This window comes from Diorhabda carinulata, chromosome 11 (assembly GCF_026250575.1).
Source record: "Diorhabda carinulata isolate Delta chromosome 11, icDioCari1.1, whole genome shotgun sequence".
Classification (NCBI taxonomy): Eukaryota; Metazoa; Arthropoda; class Insecta; order Coleoptera; family Chrysomelidae; genus Diorhabda; species Diorhabda carinulata.
Genome location: NC_079470.1, coordinates 14736607 through 14760573, shown reverse-complemented (window position 1 = coordinate 14760573; position 23967 = coordinate 14736607). Strand labels below are relative to the sequence as shown.

At 29.9% G+C, this 23967-nt stretch overlaps 4 protein-coding genes across 7 annotated transcripts; 3 read left to right on the top strand and 1 right to left on the bottom strand.

Moving 5' to 3' along the window:
* Positions 1 to 52: 52 nt before the first annotated feature.
* Positions 53 to 971, top strand: LOC130899482 (trafficking protein particle complex subunit 5). Its single transcript, XM_057809442.1, has 4 exons — positions 53 to 311; positions 373 to 499; positions 563 to 745; positions 821 to 971. Exons 1-4 carry the CDS (start codon positions 157 to 159, stop codon positions 917 to 919), a joined length of 564 nt encoding a protein of 187 aa, XP_057665425.1. The 5' UTR covers positions 53 to 156; the 3' UTR covers positions 920 to 971.
* Positions 972 to 2793: 1822 nt separating this feature from the next.
* Positions 2794 to 10580, bottom strand: LOC130899483 (uncharacterized). Its single transcript, XM_057809444.1, has 2 exons — positions 10228 to 10580; positions 2794 to 3080 (listed from the first exon to the last, which is right to left on the bottom strand). The coding sequence occupies exons 1-2, from the start codon at positions 10366 to 10368 to the stop codon at positions 2868 to 2870; spliced, it is 354 nt and encodes a 117-aa protein (XP_057665427.1). The 5' UTR covers positions 10369 to 10580; the 3' UTR covers positions 2794 to 2867.
* Positions 4618 to 10229, top strand: LOC130899480 (cathepsin L-like). 4 transcript variants are annotated; one of them, XM_057809440.1, is made up of 7 exons: positions 4618 to 5273; positions 7284 to 7493; positions 7691 to 7801; positions 8015 to 8166; positions 8225 to 8575; positions 8755 to 8995; positions 9102 to 10204. In XM_057809440.1, exons 1-7 carry the CDS (start codon positions 5228 to 5230, stop codon positions 9431 to 9433), a joined length of 1443 nt encoding a protein of 480 aa, XP_057665423.1. In that variant the 5' UTR covers positions 4618 to 5227; the 3' UTR covers positions 9434 to 10204. The 4 variants fall into 4 exon arrangements, with proteins under 4 accessions (XP_057665423.1, XP_057665422.1, XP_057665424.1 ...); XM_057809439.1 differs by having other exon boundaries at positions 7949 to 8166; XM_057809441.1 differs by lacking the exon at positions 7691 to 7801 and having other exon boundaries at positions 9102 to 10203.
* Positions 10581 to 11412: 832 nt separating the features above from the next.
* On the top strand, positions 11413 to 19771 carry LOC130899634 (uncharacterized). Its single transcript, XM_057809704.1, has 12 exons — positions 11413 to 11499; positions 11559 to 11891; positions 12040 to 12319; positions 12397 to 12643; positions 12711 to 12753; positions 14560 to 14895; positions 15259 to 15535; positions 15614 to 15860; positions 18125 to 18215; positions 18277 to 18612; positions 19002 to 19281; positions 19366 to 19771. Exons 1-12 carry the CDS (start codon positions 11419 to 11421, stop codon positions 19614 to 19616), a joined length of 2802 nt encoding a protein of 933 aa, XP_057665687.1. The 5' UTR covers positions 11413 to 11418; the 3' UTR covers positions 19617 to 19771.
* The last annotated feature ends 4196 nt before the right edge of the window (positions 19772 to 23967 follow it).

Here is a 23967-nt window from a genome sequence, read left to right as displayed (position 1 = left end):
TCTTAAATTAATTCGTAATAACGAATTCATTAAAACGATCAATCAAGACATCTCTAGTTTCCATTGAATTTTCTGTCAAAGATATGTCAATTAATAAACTTCAATGTCAAATTTTTCCATTATTATTGAGGAAAATAAACATTTAAAAAAACAGATATGAGTTTAACAGGCAGAAATCGAACTAGTATTTTGGATAAACCTTTGAGTAGAGGTAAAGGAGAAGTATCCCTCAGTTGTTTTGCCCTATTGTTTTCAGAAGTTGTTCAGTATTGTCAAAATAAATCTCAAACAGTGCCAGAACTACAAACAAGGTACAAGGTATCACAAAAAAATAAATATCTAATAATATAACTGTATAATTTAAATTTATAGGCTGCATGAACTTGGAAAACGAATAGGTGTAAAACTTATTGATTTGTATTTTGTTAGGGAAAGAGGAGGCAAAAGAGAGATTAAGCTATTAAACATACTGTTATTTGTAAAATCTACTTTATGGAAAGTATGTACATTGAAATATTCAATATTAATGTTTAACATCTCTGGGCCTTATAATTTTTTATAGGCTTTATTTGGTAAAGAAGCAGATAAACTGGAACATTCTAATGATGACGAAAACACTTATTATTTAATGGAAAAGGAGCCCTTGGTCAATCGATATATATCAGTTCCTAGAGATAAGAGTAGTTTGAATTGTGCAGTTATGATTGCTGGAATTGTAGAAGCGATACTAACAGGAACTGGATTTGTAAGTGAATTATTCATAATGTTGATCTGAAAAATGAGTAGCTAATCCAACTATGACATTCCTCATGTTTTTTAGCCTGCAAAAGTAACAGCTCATTGGCACAAAGGAACTACCTATATGGTGAAATTTGAAGATTCTGTTGTGGCTAGAGATAAAAGTTTAGAAGAACGTTAGGTACTTTGATTAGACTTTTGTTTATGAAATATATTGTTGAATGTGTTTTGTAGATTTATTTATTTTTTCAACTTTTATAATAGGTGTACACTTGGTGTAAAAAATTTAATCTTTGGAACATGTTCAGTACAATTAACTTTTAATTTGGGAGTGTGATTCCAAGTATTGGGAAAGGAGTTATAGGGCCAAAAATTTTATTTTGTAAGTAAAACACCATCAAACAATTCTAGGCGGCTTATTAATGCGATATTATTCAAATTTACTTCTTACTAGGATGGTAAAAATTATGGAGGGTAAAGGTAAGAAGAATCATCAGTATATACAAAAAGGTATCCGTCGAAAATTGTTAAAAAAAGGATGCGCCACATTAGCATCAGGGTAAATTTCTTTTAGGGTTATAGGTACTTACTAAATTATTTTGTACAACGCAAGTCGTTGAAATTTTCAATAATAAACTACTTTATCCACGACTACTGAATATATTTATCGAAGTTATTTGTTGGAAAATTTCGTTATAACATATTCCATAGTTATAGAAAACTATAATAATCATATATCTTAATAATAATCAACACAAAAGTCTATGTATTTGTTTGACATATATTGGATAACTAATCTTACAATTTGGCGGTTTTTATTTATAGTTAATAATAATCCCTGTTGCCAGTTCAAAATTCATATGCCATATTAAAAACTTTCCTTAACTTATCTGGCAATAATTTTTTCTCTATATTTAGGCAGCTTCTCTAATTATTGGTGGTATTAAAAAAAGTTACTTTCATTTCCTTTAACTATTTTTAGTTAGTTTTTCAACATTTTGAGTCAAATTTATTTTGTTTCAAAGGCTATTTCAATTTATAAATCGTTTCGTAAATCATGAAACGTTAAGAAATAGATATACGTCAAACAAATTCATGTTCCTGACAGCTCAGTGTTAATGTTGCATATCTTCAAAATTAAGTTCCAGCTTCGAATCTGGTTTAGAAAAATTTACTTTTTTGATTTTTATTACGTGTACAGAACTAAATTGAAAATATTTGACAGTGTTTTACATGATAAATTCATGAGAACCGATTTTTTTTGTAAGAAAATAATATAATATAGCTAAATCAAGAAACCATCTGACAGTAGTTATTAATGATTCATTAATCACGGCAGTGATTAATGGATATCATTAAGGCCGAGCAAGTAGACGTATAATGGATACATTATACAACAGTCGGGGATATAAATTATGATACTTACAACGTTATTTAGAAAATTCGAGATATCTACTTATGTGACGTTGCCTCTAGAATAAATATTTTAATATTTCCAGAAGAAGATAGCAATATCATTATTTTTATATATTTATAAAATATAAAAAGTTATTGCGCATACTGTTTTTATACGCTTCAAATAGTAAGTGATAATTCAGCATTTGTCATTGTGGGCACAAAATAATGTGAAATTAACTTACTGTTAATAACAAAGAAATTGCGTTTTATCGAAGCGTGTTCCTTGATTTTATTTCAAGTCTGCGTCTAATGAAACGAAACATGCAACATAAATATACACATTGATAAAGTCCTTTTCGAGCGTACTATTTGATATGTATTATAAAAATTTGGGTTAAACTCTATTATATCCACGCATCCTATTTTTTTCTCTCGTTTCCTGCGCACTCTTAACAATTATAGTAAATTGTGTGTTTTATTGGAAAGTATAGTATAGTATATTAATTTTTTATTTACTTTCTTTCTCAATTGAAGTGAAAGTTGATGCATTGTTCGCATGCAAGATATGATAGTAAATGGGGTACTTGAAATATCAATTCATGTGCGGATGTTTATAATTATTTCTGCCATATCCTATGTTTTCAAAATAATACAAGATTTAAAGCAAGATAAACAAATAAAATATATTTTTAATTATCAGCTATGTAACTAATCCCTTCAAATTCTTGGTTTCATATAAATTTAAATCGTCTATCCTTATAAGCAACTTCTCCTCTTCTTATTTTTCCTTCTTCATAAAGTTTAGTTTTTCTAATAGCGTAATACAGTAACGACATCGGAAACACCAAGAAACAAATTCCTTTCAAGCTGTTAGAGAAGCTAGGGCGAAACCAATCTCTTTCATACATTATCAATGAGTGGTATCTTATTATAGCGGGATCAAACTACAAGAAAAAAAAATTAAAGTAATGTGCGCGAAATTTCAAAACAAAACCATTACAGTTTAACACCACAGCTCCTCTCTTTTTGGAGGTCTATTCTATAATTTTTCTTTTGTTTTATATAAAACCTTTACTTCAAATAAGAATTTCGTTATGAACCTATACATCTTAATAGTATTTAACAAAAATGATAATTTCGAATTGTATGTATCATTTGATATTTTTTTTGTTGTTTTCAAAAAGCCACGTGAAATATAAGCGATGCGTAAGAAATATTTTTATGAAGGAAAAAATGAATGTTTTTCATTTTTTTGCATATTGATATCTGATATAATGCTGTCGATTTTAATCAGATAAAAATAAAACAATATCAAAAACAGCTTATATTAGGGATTTATAATAAAATCAAATAACAATATTGCGGAATTTATAGTTTTCTTGAGAAAATTATAATTTTTATTCAACCAGCTACGAATATTTTACATATTAGTAACTCTGGCTACACACATTAGAGTTATTATTGGGTCCAACGCTTGAACTAACTCGACTATGTTCGTGGAGCATTTTAATAGAGTGCCCGCCCATACATTGGTGCGTGAAAAAAAATTGCGTTTTGTGCATTGCCGTGATGATTTGCTCGCAACTATGTTTATTTAAATTTAATTTTGAAGATGTTCTTTTAAATAATGGCAATATTTTTGCTTCTATTCCGCTATTCAATACAATTAAACAATATCGATGCAAATTTACGGAAATTTCTTTAGAAAATACAATATGAAAATCACAACTAAAAAGTGTGTGAATATCTAAAAATTTTCTTTAATATATTATGTAACTAGCTTATGAACAAAATAAGTCGTAGTTTTCTATATTTTGGGATTTTACTCATTTCACAAATTAATCTCAAGTGATACAAAAAATCTAAAAGCAGATTTTAAATCAGTGCTACCTAATTGCTAGAAAGCAGGGAAAATTTCTAAATTTCGAATTATATGAAGGCCAGTGCAATTATTGTGGCAAAATACACAGATAAAATAGCCAAATACTGCCAGCATAAAAAAAAATTTCCGATAAAAATATAAAGACTTTTATATCCAACGGTGTTGAACTGTCAGTTCAAGATACTTTTGAACAGTCGCAATAAAATAGAGTAGGTACTTGTTTGAGATAGTAACAATAGATGAATTGATTTTATCTTTAAATAGAATGTAATAATGATCTGAAGGTTTTAAAAAAGCGCCATCATAACCCGGATACAGTTTGATATGATTCCAAGTAATTCCAACAAAATTAATTCAACTAAAATAGATTATAGCACAGTTTTTAAGTTTCAATTTCATGTATTTATTTATTTTAATCTCTTCTCTCCTAACTTCATATTAAATATATGGTGCAACTATTATAAATTATCAAAAATAATAAATATAATATGGAAATTGGTTACTAGAGAAAGTAACGGCAGTAGGTAGGTATAAAAACATATTGGAACATAAAATGTTTCAATTTAGTGTGATTGCAAATTTTTTTTAATCTTTTAAAAATATCAAAATTAACCAAATGTTCAGTTTATTTTCGTATGTTCACTTTGTTCACGTATGTTCACGTTCAATTGTTGTTAACATACAACGGGTTTCGATAACGTTCAAACGACAACCCAACCTAATTGCTAAAATCATTTCTGAACGTACTTTTGGAGAGTTCAATTTAAAAAATTTTTTTTGTTTTACTCTTAAGAGTTGAATAGATTCGAAAATGTTTTGAGTGATATAAAAAAAACTTTTAGTATTTTCCTTCATATCTATAAATATTTGTAATGTTCGATATCTTTGGTTACGCTATAATATTGCCCAGAAAATTTTTGATTCTCTCCAAACTAATCACCGAATAACAAGATTTTATTGTTACTATTTAAATTCACTTGACTAATTTCAACAAATGGAATGCGATTCAAATAAATGAATAAAAAACTCGGATCTCGAATGACTTGAATCTCCTTCTCTTCGATCTTTGCATTAACTGCCTCAGGCTCGAAGCATCATTGGAAGTACTAGATAATGTACTCAGTTGATGTCATATTCACCAGTCTCTTACGACAACTCATAATTTAAACAATAGTAATTCCAGTATCCATAAAAAGTTACCAATTTTTTATGTGGAGTGGAAATTATCGGTTAGACTTTAATAAAAATAAAATGGGTAAGTTAAAAATTGGAATGTACTTTTTTTTGTTTAATTTAAATAACTAACCAGTGTTACTTCTTCATAAAGTCATGAACTACTAACTCTCTGGGCTTTATTTATATCAACAACTCAAAATCTTGTTATCAGTTACTGAAGATGTGGGAAAAGGAGTGCAAATTCAATTGGTATTTGTTAGTATAAACAACCCTTTTATATACATATAGGATTTTTGGATAGTGTTGAACACTTTTTTCTCATTCTGATCTTCAAATATTATTAAGACGGTATTTTTGTTCTAAAGGTCATTGAATATTCAAGCTACCTAACACATTTTTTATTATTTATATTTAATATTCTGTTAAGGATGTTTCATAAATATTGTCGGATTTTAATGTTCATTTTGTTTATTGAAAAATCATACAAAAAGAAATCTTGATATTCAAAGTATTGCCTATCGGATTTTAGGGTTTTAATCCAACATTCAGCGAGGTCTTAGAGTCCTTCTTTGAGATGAGAGTCAAATTTTGTTGTACCGCATTTTCAACATTTTCTTTGAATTCAAATTTTTTATTACTGAAGATTTAGCAATGTCTTGTTCACTATATGCTTCGATATTGATAATTCGGCCATCTGGAATGATTTCGAGGTACACTTAGCTTTCATAATTCCACCAGACACACAAAAAGACTATTCGCTCGAATCGACCTCTCATTGCAACGAGTTCTGGTAATTGTTCTTTTTATAACCACTGATTATATATGTTTAGGTTGTTTAGTCAGATACATTCATTTTTCATCGCGAGTAAGCCTCTTATCAGGTCGTGTGTAGACGTGTCGTCTGACTTTAATCCTGTCGGGTCTTATCAGGTGGCCATACCATACCACTAAATTGTGTGGTGGTCGTTCTGTGTGTACGCAACGTCTAATTTGGTCAGGTATCCTGTCGGCCCGACCAAATCAGGTAGTGTGTAACGCGCTATAGATATTACAAAATGATTTAAAATGGCGATTTATGGTGTCAAATTAATCGCAGTCCGTACTATTTATTATAAAAACGTACTACGTCGTCAATAGACAAAGAGAAATTGAAATAATGTGAAACAATCGTACTCATTATAGAATTAAAGAGAAGGAGTTGACACATATGAAATCTAACATTACTTATGAGATACTTTATATAATCATTTAATAATTAGTCATATCTGATAAGTCAGTCACACGCTTAGAAATCTTTTGACAACTAGTTTATCAGAATTTTATTTTGATGATAAACTCGAGTACTTTATTTGTAAAAAATTACACAACTATCCGAGTCCTTGGTACCTTTTGATAAATCAAGTTGTTTACTATTATTATATCTAACTAACATTGTCTTGCGATTATTTTTCAATTATTGGTTACTGAGGCACTGATACAGTAATTTTCATTTTTCGCCCCTCCGGCAAACCACCTCCACCACGAAAATCGTCAGATTCACATGTTTTTTATTTGATTAACATGTTGGAGAATGGAAAATATCAAAAGCTGACGACTGATGAGTTTCCGCGACGCTCGAATTAATTCCCATTTAGCATCATAGGCTAGGGATAAAAGTATAAATATCTAATTCTATCGAATATGAAAACAGTTGTAGATTCATGAATTCATTCATGAACAAGTTGATAATTTTGTATTTTAATTTAAATTACAAGGTTCAATAAATACTAAAAATAATAAATATATTTTAATGAAATATTACTGCCTAACATATACCCTGACCCACTGTGCAGCATTTTTATGCAAACTAACCTTATTTGACAGGATACTTGACCTTTAATTCCAAAATAATCATGATGAATTAACAAGAAAAGATTCTAACATTTAAAAAATGAGATATTATTTGTGACTGATGATATTCTTATAAATCTTATAAAGTCATGGTCATTCATATATATAAATAAATTAGAAACGCGATAATTTATTTTTAAAATTTCCAACAAATTCATTTTATTCTCATTTATGTGTTGACATATTTTTTATATCTTAGGAGTAATGAAATTAAAAATGGTCATTTCATTGACACTTTTTGTGTCTGTAGTCGTGACAGAAAGAAGTCGTTTACCAAATTTAGGACTCGTAGCCAGTTTTTTGCCTTCAAATAATGAAAATGTAGCGATACGGGTGACTAAAATACCTTCCACACCTGCATTCGGTTTTCCATCCCGCACCACGGAAAATGTTGGATTATCTTCCAAAGGTAATTCAGTTTAGATTGTAAATTTGGGTTTGCATGGATTTTCTAGTATTATCTAACTTTTCGTTCCACCCACATTTACATAGTTAAAAAAATTCATCTAAAAAGACCACTCAAAATTATATAAATAACGTGCAAGCGGTGGTATGTTTGAAATTCACCTTTTAAATTATTAAATTTTTAAATTATTTTATAAATAGGTAACAGTATTGGTTTTGAACACTCTTCATATGCAAGTAGCAGCAGTAATAGTAAGAGTACTGGCGGATATGATTATTCTTCCCGCAGTGACAATAACAATCCTGGTGGTGGTACGTATTCTTTTCCATCTGAAGCTGGAGAAAAAGTTCCCGTGGATTCATTACAATTTTTTAATCACAATTTACACGAACAAAATAACCATATTCCACCATTTGCTATTATACCCGTTAATGTATCATATAACTCACATTTACTAGAAAATTTTCAAAACAAAGCCCCAACCCCTTCAAGTGATAATTCCGTTCAAATGGTAAATGATTTAGCTCAGAGATACATTTCAACTCATGATACATTTGATGGTTCAATATCTCACCAAGTACCTGAGGTAACTGTTGGACAATTACAACCACTTGCTCCTGTTTCATCGGTACCAAGTTTTGAACAGATCATAGAACGAGATTGGAATGATTTTACGGTAAGTTACTTCTGTTACCAATTCTGCACTACAGTTTTACATTTAATTTTCATTTTAGATACGATTCAACAAAGTATATTCTTCGGAACAAGAAGCCAGATACCGACGAGAAATCTTCATCGAAAATAGGGCAAAAATAATGAGATTTAATGCTGAATATGCCGAAGGAAAAAGAAGCTTTGTCCACAAAATCAATGAATTTGCAGATATGCTTTTGCACGAATTTTCAGAAAACTTAAATGGATTTAATAGAAGTACAAGAGCACCTTCGGTACCTTTGAAACCTGCTACAACTTTTTTGCCAAGCGCTAATGTTGTATTCCCAGACAGCGTAGATTGGAGAATAGTCGGGGCTGTGGGTCCGGTAAAGAGTCAGGGAAATTGCGCTGCATGTTGGGCATTTGCTGCAGTAAGTATTATTCATTATGGCGTAAAAAAATATACCTAGAAAACTAGCTTCTGCTTCGGCTTCTATTATATGATTTAAACGAAAATAGTAATTGAAAATTAAAAATTAGTACTAGTCTTTTCATTTTTATTCGTAGATTCTTGTTTTTAAGAAAACTTAAAACTGTGAGATCATTTTAGGCAGGTGCATTGGAAGGTCATCATTTTAGAAAAACTGGATCACTCGTTGAAGTTAGCCCACAAAATTTGATCGATTGTACACAACCCTATGGAAATAATGGTTGCTCTGGAGGACTTATGGATCCCGCTTTCGAATATGTTCGTGATAATAATGGAGTCGATTCAGAACCATCGTATCCGTTCGAACAAAAAAATGGAGAGTGTAGGTTTAAGAGAGAAAACGTAGTGGCTACGTGCACAGGTAGGTAATTCGATTAATAAACAGTTCGTGAGAAAAAAATTTATTTTCTCTTTTTTCAATGGAATTACATAGATGTATTTTAGTTTTTGAGCAATATTTTTTGTAGGGTTCGTGGACATTGGAGAAAATGACGAAAAGGGCATTGAAATAGCATTAGCTACTTTAGGCCCAGTAACAGCAGCAATAGATGCTAGTCAGGAAACATTCCAATTCTATTCAGAAGGGATATATGATGATCCGAAATGTGGTAACAAACCAGAACAAATGAATCACGCCGTACTTATCGTAGGTTACGGTCAAGAAGCAGATGGCAGGAAATACTGGCTGGTTAAAAATTCTTATGGACAAAATTGGGGTATCGGCGGGTACATAAAAATTGCTAAGGAGAATAACAATCAATGTGGTATTGCAATACAAGCGAGTTATCCGTTAGTGTGAAGTTCTCGTTGAAAAAAGATATTTGGTCAAGTTTCTTCATTTCCCATAAAATATCAAATTTAGAATTTTCATAAACTTTTACGTTATATAATTAATATTTTCAACAAATATACTAAAATTATTTATGCCGTTTTATATTATTCACGACTTCCAATCTACCGTCCAACCAATGGTAAGGTAGTTTTGAAATTTGTATTATTTTTTGTTCCAGATCTTAGTAGTCTCTTTTTATTTGGCCACATCTTGACAACGAAGCTTCTGTAACTAGCTGCATCAGTATATAATTGTATTTTTTCATACGGAACAATGAGGGGACGTATAGTTTTACAACGTATGTCGCTAGCAACATATAGTTTTAATATCCGGTTTGCGCAAGTAATCTATCGAGCATGAGTATCTCTTTTCGCCAGATATTCTGAAAGGTTTTCACTAACTACAGCTTCACTTATCTTTTACCATCTAATATATTAAAGGGGTGATGTAATGGAAGCTAGTTTCCGGGCAGTTGTCAGACAAATTAAATAAATTCGCTACAAACTTCATAAGACTTAAAACACTCTCTATTGCATCAGTGTTACGGTTTCGTCGCATCCTAATGCAAATACTTGTGATAAATTTGTATTTTTTTCGGAAATAGCAACTTGTTTATTCAAACTTCATGAAGAAATGCGACACCTGATTAAAAACTACAGTATTTCGCTTCGCCCATATAGGTATCTTGTAACAAATTTCAAAACATTTTTTCGCATTCAATTGAATAATAATTATAGAATTTATACATAATTAATACTTACAACCGCGCCTCCCTCACCCACCATATGTTTAAAAGGATTGGACTTTTGCATAAGGAAGTATTCCCTTAATTCCATTCTTCTTTTTGCTTTTTCGGCTAATACTTGTTTTTTACATACATCGTCTCCGTCAATTAGATCCATTTTTTATACTGAAACCTTCTGAAAGACTCGATCAGTGGTCACAAAACGTAGAAACGTAAAAATTATTTTCGTGAATGACATTTCAATTTTGCATAGGTCACTTGCTTTGAATCAATTTTCTTCACGGCAAAAAATTTTTTTGGCCTTGAATTAATTAGTTGTTAGGCCACAATTATCAAGATTATCATCGAAATGATGTATTGGGAAATCAAAATTTCTTTATGTAGATGATTTTCCTTTTTTCCTTTTCGAGTGGTTTCATAATTTCAACTTACGTCTATTCTATTGAACAACTATTTGTTGTTAGTTTTCTGCTTGATTGAAAGAGTTTTATCGAAGAAAAATCATTTTGATACATTTTCTACATATAGGGTATAGGGACAAGAGGAAAATATAGTTGGTCCCTATAAAAACCTGAATACATTAATAAAATTGTGAACCTAGGTACTAGCAATTTTGTAAATAAAAAGTGGAGAGTAGTTTATGTGTGTGTAATATATTATGTAAACGTTAGTCCTTTTATTCGTTATCATCACTTTAGTTTTTCAACTTCTCTTAATGTAAAAGTGAATAGTTATAATCTCTTCAAAGAACAATGTATATATCAAACTGATAACATAAATTTTTTAGTATAAAATACTGAAATTTTCAAGACAAGATATTAATTTGTTGTGTTTTTTTTTCGAAAGGTAAGCAAATATAACATGAATCCTATCAAATATACATTCTATACTATTCTTATAAATTTATCAGAATAAAATTTATTTTTGCATCGAAAAAATTTCAATTTACTTTTAATTATGATATAGAATATATCTTTAATTTGTAATACCACTATTCCGTGAAAGCAAACTTTTTTCATCCTAATTTTTGTACATACTACGACTAATAAACTTTTCCAAATATTTTTTAAAAATATCGTGCATTGCTAGTACTATTTATTCTCGAAGATCGAAAATTAGAAATTTTTAGACTGCAAATGAAGAACATGTATGATTATATTGGGCATTTTTAAATATTTGTGGTTAATATCATTACAGACAAATCAAAATGAAGCTCTTCATTTTATTGGCCGCTGTTATTGCAGCTACCTGCGCCCTTTCAGACCATCAACAATGGACTGAATTCAAAGTAAGTAGTAAATATTCGAACTATGAATGGATATTCATTTAAAAATATTTATTTGCAAGAGTAACTTTTCTCGACAATACGGACTACGTGAGGAAAATGTTCGTTTCCAAATTTTCCAAAATAATCTTCGTAAAATAGAAGAACACAATGCCAAATATGAGAAAGGAGAAGTATCATACTACATGCGAGTCAACGACTTCGCCGACTGGACTCAAGAAGAATTTATTGATATGCTGAAAGCTCAAGTATCGTCGACACCAAATTTTGAAAATGAAGTATTTGAAGTAGATTCCAACTTTGTTCGTCCACAATCCATTGATTGGAGACAAAAAGGTGCAGTATTGGCAGTTAAAAATCAAGGAAATTGCGGATCTTGCTGGTCTTTCAGTACTGTAAGTTTTATTAATATTGATATACAATTGTTACTGAAAAATCTATATACACCACGTTATTACTTTTTTATAAAAAATGTTTATAGTTATGAAGCGCTATAAATAATATATTCCATTAATCTTCATTTATAAATTTGTCGATATTTAGACGGGAGCTTTGGAAGGACAACTTGCCATTCATCGAAATATTCGTATACCCCTAAGCGAACAACAAATGGTCGATTGTGACAGAACGAATATGGGATGTAATGGTGGTGACATGAGATTAGCTTTCAATTTTGTTAGAAGAAATGGTATCGTATCAGAAGCAAGCTATCCTTACGTCGGTTATCAACGTGCGTGCAGAACTTCTTCAAATAAAATTATTCAAACTATTTCAGGATATGTCCCAGTTCCAGCAACTGAAAATGCTCTAGCCGATGCAGTCGGTGAGTTAGAGCTAAAACTTAATTATTTAGTCATTTTCATTATTTCGAGTTATTTGTATAAATTTTATCAATTTTAGGAAGCGTTGGTCCAATTTCAATTGGACTGAATGCTAATGCCGATTGGCAGTTTTATGGAGGAGGTATTTTCGATCGTCCCTCTTGTGGTAGTGAAATTAACCATGGTGTACTTGCAGTTGGTTATACCCCACAAGCTTGGATCATCAAGAACTCTTGGGGTGGATCTTGGGGAGAAACGGGATATATTCGCTTGGTCCGTGGTAAAAGTCAATGTGGTGTTCATCTTTACTCTACTTATCCTAAGTTGTAATTAGGTTAAATCGTATGATAGGAAAATAAATTAATTGATAATATCAATTTTGTTTTAATAAAGAATATTTTCCTACAAAACAGTACTGCTCAATAGTACATTTCAGGTTTGTATATTTGGTAACAGGTCTAACACTAAGTGAAATTTGGAAACTACACATACAGTTGCGGTTGCTCATAAATGAGTATATGTGCTGCTGCAATCATTAATTTTTAGTGAAACCTTATGGAAACCCACATGGTGATTTAATGAACTTACTGTTTACAATAACACAACAGTAATATTATTAATTACACTAACTGACTATCGTTTCAATAATAAGGTTATCGTCTTCAGAGACTGAAAGTAAACTGAAATTTATTAACTAGATATTTTTATATATAGTAAATTATCTCAGCAAGTACCTCCCTTTTTATAATAATTTTTTAGAAATTTATAATAGTACCAATCCAATCATTATATAATGCTTGAGAAACAGTAGATCGATTGTTTTTCGAGAGCTCATATTTATTCATTTTTGCACTAAGAGAAGTGCGATAAACTCAACCGTTCTGTTTGCCAGCTATACGGTTTCTTATTGGGAACGTGGCAAGGAAACACCAAGTGGACTAACTTTAACATATTTTCCGAGCTTTCCAATTCTTATGTATTCATCGTCTGGGACTGAAATTATGATCAAATATAATATAAGAAATATGTATAAATGTATAACAATAATAAAATTTCACTTACAATATATTATTTGGATAATGTCCCTTACGATTCATGCTAATTTTATATTTATTGAAATCATTCGATAGTTCTTTGGAAAGTCCTTGTACATATGGTAAGGAGGAATGTTATGTTTTGATGTTTCGTTTCTGTTTTGTTTCTCAATTTATTATAGTATCTTTACTTGAATATGATTCAGGATCTGATAGTTGGATAGATAGATCCACAAACCCAACTTAATATCACTGATCTTTTTTATGACATAGGATGTCACGAATTGAAGTTCAAATACCTTGAGGACCAAGTTGGTTTCGTATACCATTTTGTTCTTATGTTATTGTTAATTTTATATAATGTGAATTCAATTCACAATCGAATAAAATAATAAAATCAATTTTCTTGATGTCACATTACATAAAATTACCAATAACATAAAAACAAAACGGTTGAGTTTATCGCACTTCTCTTAGTGCAAAAATGAATAAATATGAGCTCTCGAAAAACAATCGATCTACTAGTCAAACTGATAACATCAATTTTTCAGTATAAAAGATCAAAATTTTCAGGAACACCTATATCATTTTATTATTCTTTTTTAGAGGTAAGTTGGTACATATCATAATTACTTCAATATTCAAAAATCTCCATCCATTTATTTCGGAACTAATTGTTTCGTGTGTTTCTGATTTCAGCAAGTTCCAACAAATATGATAAATCAAAACAAATTTTTACTGAACACACTGTTTACACTATCACTGACAATTACACTATCTGACGCGTGTTTCGATAAGCAAGTTATCGTCTTCAGAGACTGTGTAATTGTGAGTGTACATGTGAGGGTAGTATGACCAGTGTGTTCAATATTAACGGTTTCAAAAACTCGAACTTAGTTAAAGCAAATTTTCTCAAACTCTTCTCGCATTTTCGAACAGCCTAATCCAATAATGTGAAGATATCATGTTAGTTATTGAATATTTGTATAGTTTAATGTTCAGAATTTCTTAACTGTTCAGTTTCTTTCATTACAACTACCTATTTGTAATTATTACAGAAAAATCAAAATGAAGCTCTTCATTTTATTGGCCGCTCTTATTGCAGCTACCTGCGCTGTTTCAGACCATTAACAATGGACTGAATTTAAAGTAAGAAATATATATTTAAATAATAAATAGATATTAATTTAAAAATATCTATTTGCAAGGTTAACTTTTCTCGACAATACGGACCACACGAGGAAAATGTCCGTTTCCAAATTTTCCAAAATAATCTTCGTAAAATAGAAGAGCACAATGCTAAATACGACAAAGGAGAAGTATCGTACTACATGAGAGTAAATAAGTTCGCCGACTGGACCAAAGAAGAATTCAGTCAATTGTTGATATCTCAAATATCATCAAAATCAGATATTGAGGATATTGAAGAATTCAAAATAGATCCTAACTTTGTTAGTTCAGAATCCTTTGATTGGAGACAAAAAGGTGCAGTAACAGCGGTTAAAGATCAAGGACCTTGCACATCTGGCTGGGCTTTTAGTACTGTAAGTGTCCTTTAAATGAAAATTTTACACGCTTCTAAATCGTCTCGATTTTAGGTATCTTCTGTTTTAAAATTAGTTTTGTTTTTCAATTTTTTAAAGACACATAAAATTTGACGTTGCCAGTAATTTTAGTCTTTATTCAAATATGATTTATAAAATTTTTCGTTGTTGTATTAAAATTTGTGAAATAGAACAATTAATTTTACTATTTGGGTACTTTTTATCATTGATAGCTTTCTCGTAATGTATGTGACTATTTCCAAAAATTCTATTTTCCGTGTATTAGATTAGATACTTGATATATGTTTCTCCTTTTATTTTATAAGTATATAAAATAAGGAGAAGTATTTCTTTAATTTTTAGACGGGAGCCTTAGAAGGACAACTAGCCATTCTCCAGAAAAACTATGATGAATTGAGTGAACAAGAATTGGTGGATTGTGATACTACAAATAATGGATGTGTGTACGGTGAAATGAGATACGCTCTTAATTATGTTAGACAAAATGGTATTATGTCGGAAGCTAGTTATCCATATGAGGGTGTTTCTGGTTCTTGCAGAAATTCGTCCAATAAAGTTATTTCAAAAATATCAGGATACGTCCGTGTTGGACATGAAATAGTTCTCGAACAAGTTGTTGGTGAGTTTCAAAACGAAAAAAAAATGTATCATAGTTTTATAGTATATCTGATATTCTTGATATAATCATAATTTATAGCTGAAGTCGGTCCAGTTTCTGTTGGTCTGAGTGTTAATGACGAGTGGCAGTTATATGGTGGAGGTATTTTCGATAGCCGCGATTGTGGTTATGATACGAAACATGGCGCACTTCTCGTTGGTTATGACCCAGAAGCTTGGATCATCAAGAACTCTTGGGGTACATCTTGGGGAGAAGAAGGTTACATTCGCTTGGTCCGTGGTATAGACCAATGTGGTATTAGTCTTAACGCTATTTATCCAAGATTGTAATTTGGTTAAATGTCATGTATGAAAAATAAATGTATTGCAAATATTAAATACACCCGCATATATTCGATATTTCGTTATTCATTTATCAATAATATCATGAAATGAGGTTTTATTGAAGAAATATATTTCAATTTTATATCAATCTCTTGCAGTGTTTGATTATTACATTACACTTTCATGAATGATTAATTTTTTAATTTATAAAAATTCTTGAGACTTCATATTTAATTTGATAAACTTCCTTTATTAATAAATTCACTTTACTTCTATTACTCAATATTTCCATTTGTGTTCATCTAATACTATTATAGTAGTTTAAAATGGCTGTCCACATCTAACCACCTAATTCAAATTTCATTTAATCCCAGTTAACGGTGTTACTAACTCAATTAATGTTTTGTTTTTCATAATTCACGAGTGAATTAACGAAGGATTTGTGAAAACACTTCGTATTCTTAAAAACCTTACGAAAATGTTGAACTTTTCGTTGAAGTTTACTGTTCCTTCATTCCTCAAAGGTGAGGAGAACTGTTTGTAACGAGGGAACATATTTGCATCTTTTAAAAACATAATATACAGAAGTAATACAACAATCCTGTGTTATATTCAAAGTCAAAGTCTGATAACATCTGAATTTCTTGAAAACTGAACTGTACGTAATCACCTATATTATTTTTAAATTTTTTCTGTAAATGATTTAAAACAAATACATATTAATATTTTTTTATTTTTTTTAAAGGTCCAATTTTTCGATATTTATGCGATTCTTTCAAATTTTTTATAATTACACTAGAATTTACAATAGAGTGTACATTGCATCTGGCAAACTAAAACTGTTAAGAATACATAACATGAATGTCCTTACTAAATGGAACAACCTATAATCGTACTTTTGATTAAATTTATTGGAAAGTGACTCTGGACATTGAAGAGGTATTCAATGGGATAATATTTCAAAAATAACTATTTTTACTACATATTATAAAAAATATAGAAGATTAGATTCTAGTACATTACGCTATTCATAAAATCTATGGGTAAAAATAATCTATATTGGTTTTGCGTTTCTGATTCAGAGATTATTACATTATTATTGTGACTAGTTTCAATCTAAAATTCCTGATAAGACTTTTGCTTTAGTATTTCACCTATATAATATTGTCAGTCATATTAGCTTTTCCATAGTACTTGTATAGCATATATCACTTCACAAAGAAAATACATCTCGAGATATTATGTGCATCTTCTTTCTTACGATACCAACCTACTTGGGATGTATACAAAGTGTTAAGATAAGGGGAAATATGACCATATTACCTATTAAATTAGGAACTGTTATCATTACTCTGTTATGTCTCGTTAGTATATTTCGCTTTAAACTAATGTCGTTGTATTGTGTAGGTACACATTTTGACATGTATAATTTATATCTGGAGGTGGGAGATGCGTTAATATTAGACAAACCTTCGGATCTAAAGATGTCTTTTGTATTATATTAGTTTTTATTTTATTATTTATTTTAATAAACGTCACGTCTAAAAAAATTCATTTTCTCTTTGCTTTTAATTTCCTAAGTGAATTGGATACTTGGGTTAAATTTATTAAAGTTATCAAGAAATGTATTGTATGTGTTAATTTGAATCCATCCATATCATCCAGTATCTTCCCATCTACAAATTTACAAATTACATAACAATTTTAACCAGACTTGAGGAAATTGGAGATCCTATATATATATATATATATATATATATATATATATATATATATATATATGACTTGAGTTTTACGCACTTCTCTCATTACAAAAATGAATAAATATGAGCTCTCGAGAGAACAATGAATTGACTTGTCAATCTGATATCATCAATTATCAATTAATTAGTATAAAAGATCAAAATTTTATGAGCACCTATATCATTTTGTTGTTCTTTCCTAAAGGTAAGCGAGTACATTCATAGCAAGTACCAACAATTTTGATGGATCAAAAATTCTAACCTAGTTAAAACACATTTTCTAAAAAATCTTGTATTTTCAAACAGCCTAATCTAATAATGTGAAGATCTCATGTCAATTATTAAATCTTTGTACAATTGATTTCTATTTTAATTATATTTTATTTTACACAATATTTAATTTACACAATTTAGGAAGTATAGATAATTTATATCGCATTCTTTAATGTCCAGAATTTCTTTAAGTGTTCAGTTCTTTTCATTACAATAATCATAATTGAACTACCTTTTTGTGATTATTACAGAAAAATCAAAATGCAGCTCTTCTTTTTACTGGCCACTTTTATTGCAGCTACCTTTGCACTTTCAGACTATCAACAGTGGGCTGAATTCAAAGTAAGTAATAAATGTTTTGATTGTTGCAGAAAAACATTAATTGAAAAATATTTTTGCCTAGGGTAACTTTTCAAGACAATACGGACTAAAAGAAGAAAAAGTCCGTTTCCAAATTTTTATAAATAATCTGCGTAAAATAGAAGAGCACAATGCTAAATACGACAAAGGAGAAGTATCGTACTACATGAGAGTAAATAAGTTCGCCGACTGGACTAAAGAAGAATTCAGTGAAATGCTGAAAGCTCAAATATCATCAAAACCAGATATTGAGGATACTGATGTATTCGAAGTAGATTCCAACTTTGTTCGCCCAGAATCCATTGATTGGAGACAAGTGGGTGCAGTATCAGCAGTTAAAGATCAAGGAATTTGTGGATCTTGTTGGGCTTTTAGTGTTGTAAGTGTTTAAATTCGACCTGAGAAGCTAAAAAATACATTGAAATCAAGTATGTCAACTTGATCGTTGTGGTTGAAGGATAACTATGTATTTATCATCAGGGATTGAAATTATATATTAATTTATTGAAAACAACCTAAACTAACATACCTTTTAATTGAACGGATTTCGCTTAGAAAAAACAATTGAATATAAATCAAAACGAAGAAACTTTATGTTTATGTCAGTTGTCAATTTAATTCAATAAAACAATTTAATATTATTTATCCCTGAGGATGAATATACACATATTCGAGATCTTTCAATAAATATTAGAAATAGTACATATTGGTTTTTTATTGCCAGAGTTCCACAACTATCAAAATTATGCGTCTTTCTTCAATTTTTAGACGGGAACTTTAGAAGGACAGTTAGCCATTCAACGGAAAAGCTACATTGCATTGAGTGTACAAGAATTGGTCGATTGCGATACTTCAGATATGGGATGTGATGGTGGCGACATGAGACCCGCTTTAGATTTCGTTAAAAATAATGGTCTTATGTCAGAAGCTGATTATCCATATGTTGGTTACTCAGGTTCTTGCAAAACCTCGTCCAATAAAGTTATTTCAAAAATCACAGGATACGTTCCTGTTAGACCAACTGAAGAAGCTCTCGCAGATGCTGTTGGTGAGTTCCATAACGAAAAAAAAAAACAATTTATCGTAGTTTGAAAAGTTTACTTTATATTCTTGATATATTTTTAATTTATAGCTAGTGTAGGTCCAATTTCTGTTGGACTAAATGCTGATTTCGACTGGCAGTTTTATGGAGGAGGTATTTTCGATAATTTCTCTTGTGACGATGATCTCAATCATGGTGTTCTTGCCGTTGGTTATACCCCAGAGGCTTGGATCATCAAGAATTCTTGGGGTACATATTGGGGAGAAGAAGGTTACATTCGCTTGGTCCGTGGTAAAAACCAATGTGGTGTTAGTCTTTACTGTACTTATCCGAAATTGTAATTTGGTTAAAGGAAAGTAGATGTATTGTAATTATTAAATCGTTTATTAAAACATGGACGCATATATTCGATACTTGGTTATTCATTTATCATCTTTTATCAATATTGTCATGAAATGAGGTTTTATTAAAGTAATATATTTCAATTTTATATCAATCTCTTACTGTGTTTGATTCTTTATAATTTATCAACTTTAATAATTTTTCGTGCTGTCAATTGTAAGGAAATGAATTATACAAAATTTGTTGATACTATTTAAGGTATCATCATTACTGATAATATTTCATTGATCAATCGTTGTTTTATATTTATAATTATATATACGAGAGAGTACCTAATAAATCCTAGTTTCTAAAGACACACTTAGTACGGTCATTCTAAATAGTATAGAATTATCTAAATATTTCCTAAAAATTTTCATAAATTTATCTGATATAATACAAATTTTCGGTCTTCTATTAATTTTTCCAAATTATAATATAATTATACAAACAAATAAAAAAAGGTTTTAAGAGGCCACAAGGCCGGTGTATTGGAGGTTACAGAGTCGTATCATAAGATTCTTTCTAATTCGCTATTTGAAAATAAAGGTTGAACATTTTGTTCTATAATAATTACAGCAATCTGTTTCCAACAAATTTCACCACAGTTTATTGCGAATTGTAGTACACTTTTTTATCTTAGTTTTTTGGCAGTTATGAACAGGTTGATTGGGTGAAAATATTTTTATCCGAGAGAATATTCCCCATATATGTCTACTAAATCAAGAGATATGTCTATGGATTGAGAATTGTTTACTATTTTAATAACATAATTGTGGTGTGTACTGCATAGGATGCTATTGGATCTGTTTATTGTGAAGGCATATATCAAGATCGATTATTGAAAAATACTTTTACTTATATTTAAAAATAAGTTATTTGAAATTCTTTCTTTTGTGCTCTTTTCTCTTTCCAAAATAAGAATGAAACCACTCTTATATGTATCAATTTTTTTCAATTGCTTATCACTACGTATCTCTACATCGATAACAGTATCTTGTTAAGTATCGGAATAGTTTTGCTCCGAATTTTCGACAAATATAGAATTTAAATGATTCTCTTAAAAATGGCCAGTTTTCACTTTGTAGCATTTTAAACACTCATTAATACGTATATAAATCAACATTATTATGAATTTGTTATAATAAATTTAGTTGTTGCATGGTTTGATTACATGGACAAACCAAGAGTAAACTATGACTATTCCAAACAGAATTCATAGACTATTAACGTAGTTTGTACATAAATTAAGACATATAATATATAATAAATAATAAATATAATAAAGACATATCAAAATCTTATTGCCTTACAACGTTTTGCTAGATTAATATTTTTTTTTATTTTAATTCATACGATTAACAATTTTACTCTCAACTGATGCACAAGAATTCACGAAGATATTAATAGTTAATTTTACTTATTTAGTTGATTGTAACGTTACTGGATGAATGTAAACTTTGTCGCTTGCTTGTATAATGACAAACTGAGGGGGAGATTCTGTTAGAATGTACAATTACAAGTGAACCTAGAAGTAAGTAATTCTAGATATTTGAATCTTCTCGACCTAATTAACGTGACTTCATACCAAATAATTTTGTGGTTTTATTATAGGTTTTAAGCTGCTAATATTTGTATACAAAATAGTGTGATTAATTTGAAATACATTGATTAATTTTTGAGACTTAATTTAATATGCTACCTAATTAATAAATTCCATATACTCTATTACTCAATATTCCTATTTGTGTCCATCTAATACTATTAAAGTAGTTTAAAATGGCTGTCCACATCTAACCACCTAATTCAAATTTCATTTGCTGCCAGTTAACGGTGTTGCTAACTCAATTAAAGTTAAACGTTTTTCATAATTCACGAGTGAATTAACGAAGGATTTGTGATGACGCTTTGTATTCCGGAAAACCTTACGGAAACGTTCAACGTTACTTTGAAGGTTACGGTTCCTTCATCTCTCAGAGGTGTCGAGAATTGATTGTAACAAGGGAATATATTTTCGTCTTTTGAAAACATAATATACAGAAGTGATACAAAAATTTTTGATATACTTAAAGTGGAATAAATCTGAACACTCCTGTATTTCTAGGAAAAGGCTACACTAAACTATACGGATTTGAAGATGGCGATAATGCATAACATGTAATTTGTAAATCTGCAAGTATCCAACTATATCCCAATCCAATCCTATATCCAACAATATAACTACATCTAGTTATATTCAAAGTTAGTTAAACAAAATACATCTTCAAAAATTTATCATATGAAACAGAAAATAAAGTAATTAGTTACGATGGATGATTTTTTATGATTTTAAAGAAGGCCTCACTCAATAACATAGACTAGCCTCGTGTAACTTTTGGTAATAAATCACCATTAGAGAAGACTGTTTAGAATTGATTTCCAGCCTTTCGTCGCGCATCCGTCAATGCTGAAATCGAGAGTGTATCAAAATCGGTTGCCATTTCGAGAAAAATCAATGCCGTGCGCAACATGATAATTGAAGATCAGCATGTGACTTGCAGATAGATACAGACGTCTCTTATGATATCACGGACTGTAATACACATAAAATATATGTTCCAGATGGATTCTCATGAAGCACACAAAAGAACTGAATATCTGGAGAAGAGAAACATCATTGCTTGATTCTGTCGATTCTTGTTGTTTATAAGAGTTTATAAGGCAACCCTCGTATTTCAGGTAAGCTTTGAGAATATACTGGAACTATTTCTATAAACAAAATTTGAAATTACAAAAATCACTTTCATTTTTTATATTGATTCTTATCAAATTATTTCTAAATATTTGATTCTCATTTAGAAACATATCATTTCTCTATCTAATATTTCCAATTCATGCCAAAAGACAAAATTCCAAATATTTTTTTTTTATTAAAAAAACAATCACACTTTCAGCAACACCACGTTGGAATAATATCAAACTCGAAGTAGACAAATTTCAAGAATTCTTCAAACACATTTAATGGAAAGTAAATATTGAATTTAGGCTGTGCAGCTAAAAACGTTCTTATCGGTCAGATTAAGGTGAAATTTCTTGTGTTTGAATTTCAACAAATCTTATTCAGGGATTTATAGAAATATTTTATCGAAATGAATATCCTTGAAACAACGGAAATATGGATATTTACCATTTAAGAAAGAGATTTTGTGCTCACTATTTTCAAATAATTATTAGTCTTTCAGGAATGAATTACTCCTTTAATATACTCTGAGGAAAATAAGCTAAACTGGATAAATCATAGAGATGGTACAAAATTTTCAGACCATCAAGAAGTTATGTTTATGCTGCTATTTCCAGATTTTAATCCAGTATCTTCATAAAAAGTAGAAGCAACTATATAAGAATGTTCTAATAGGTGGAAAAGCATGAAATCATTTGGGGTTACCGTATTTATTATTTACAAAAACTGATTCTTCAATAAGCGCTATTATTTGACACATGAGCTCTACAGATTACTTTGAAGTAGACAATATTAAATCGTAAAATACGTAATTTTATGTTATATGATAATACTTTAAGGTGCAGCATAAAATATGATAGAGTTTTGCTTCAAACTTTATTTTCATACAGTCAATGTTCTTTTTTCGGTTTGTCGGAAAATGGTATGGCAAAAAGTTTCCTTCAACTTTTCGAACTCATTCTTTATCATTAGCTAACGACACAAGTGAGTCGTTGCTTTTTTGTTAAGAAAGTTTCAATTTCATATTTGTGGATAGAATGTTCACTTATTTCTATTTTTATGTAAACAGAAGATACTAGTAAATTTCTTTAGTTTCTTATATTTCAAATCCTGTTATAAGTTCAATTTTAATTAGAACAAACCTATAATCAAGACAATTTTTCACTAAAAATTGAATAGGTGCCGAAGGAGAAGTTTCCATTATAATAGAGTCCTATCCATAATTGAACAACTAATAATTTTATAATACCTGTGTAGTAACATTTTAGGGTATAAATTTACATGCTAGTTGTTATTGTCGTTGTTGTCAGGAAACGTACAAACAGGAACTAACTGTGACAATGTGATGCGTTGTAGATAGGAAACGGGTGACGACTACGTCGTCTATATGACGGATACTTCAGCTGTTATGAACCTCATAATGTGAAAACTGGAAGTTACTACCGTTGCAAAGCGACAAAACAAACAAGAACAATTGATGTCAATAGGGGAAAATAACAAAAAAGAAATAATAAAACATGATATGAAATAGGTGAATATATTTAGGCATCTTTTGATTTAGAACAAGTCGAAAAAATTAACTTTCGATCATT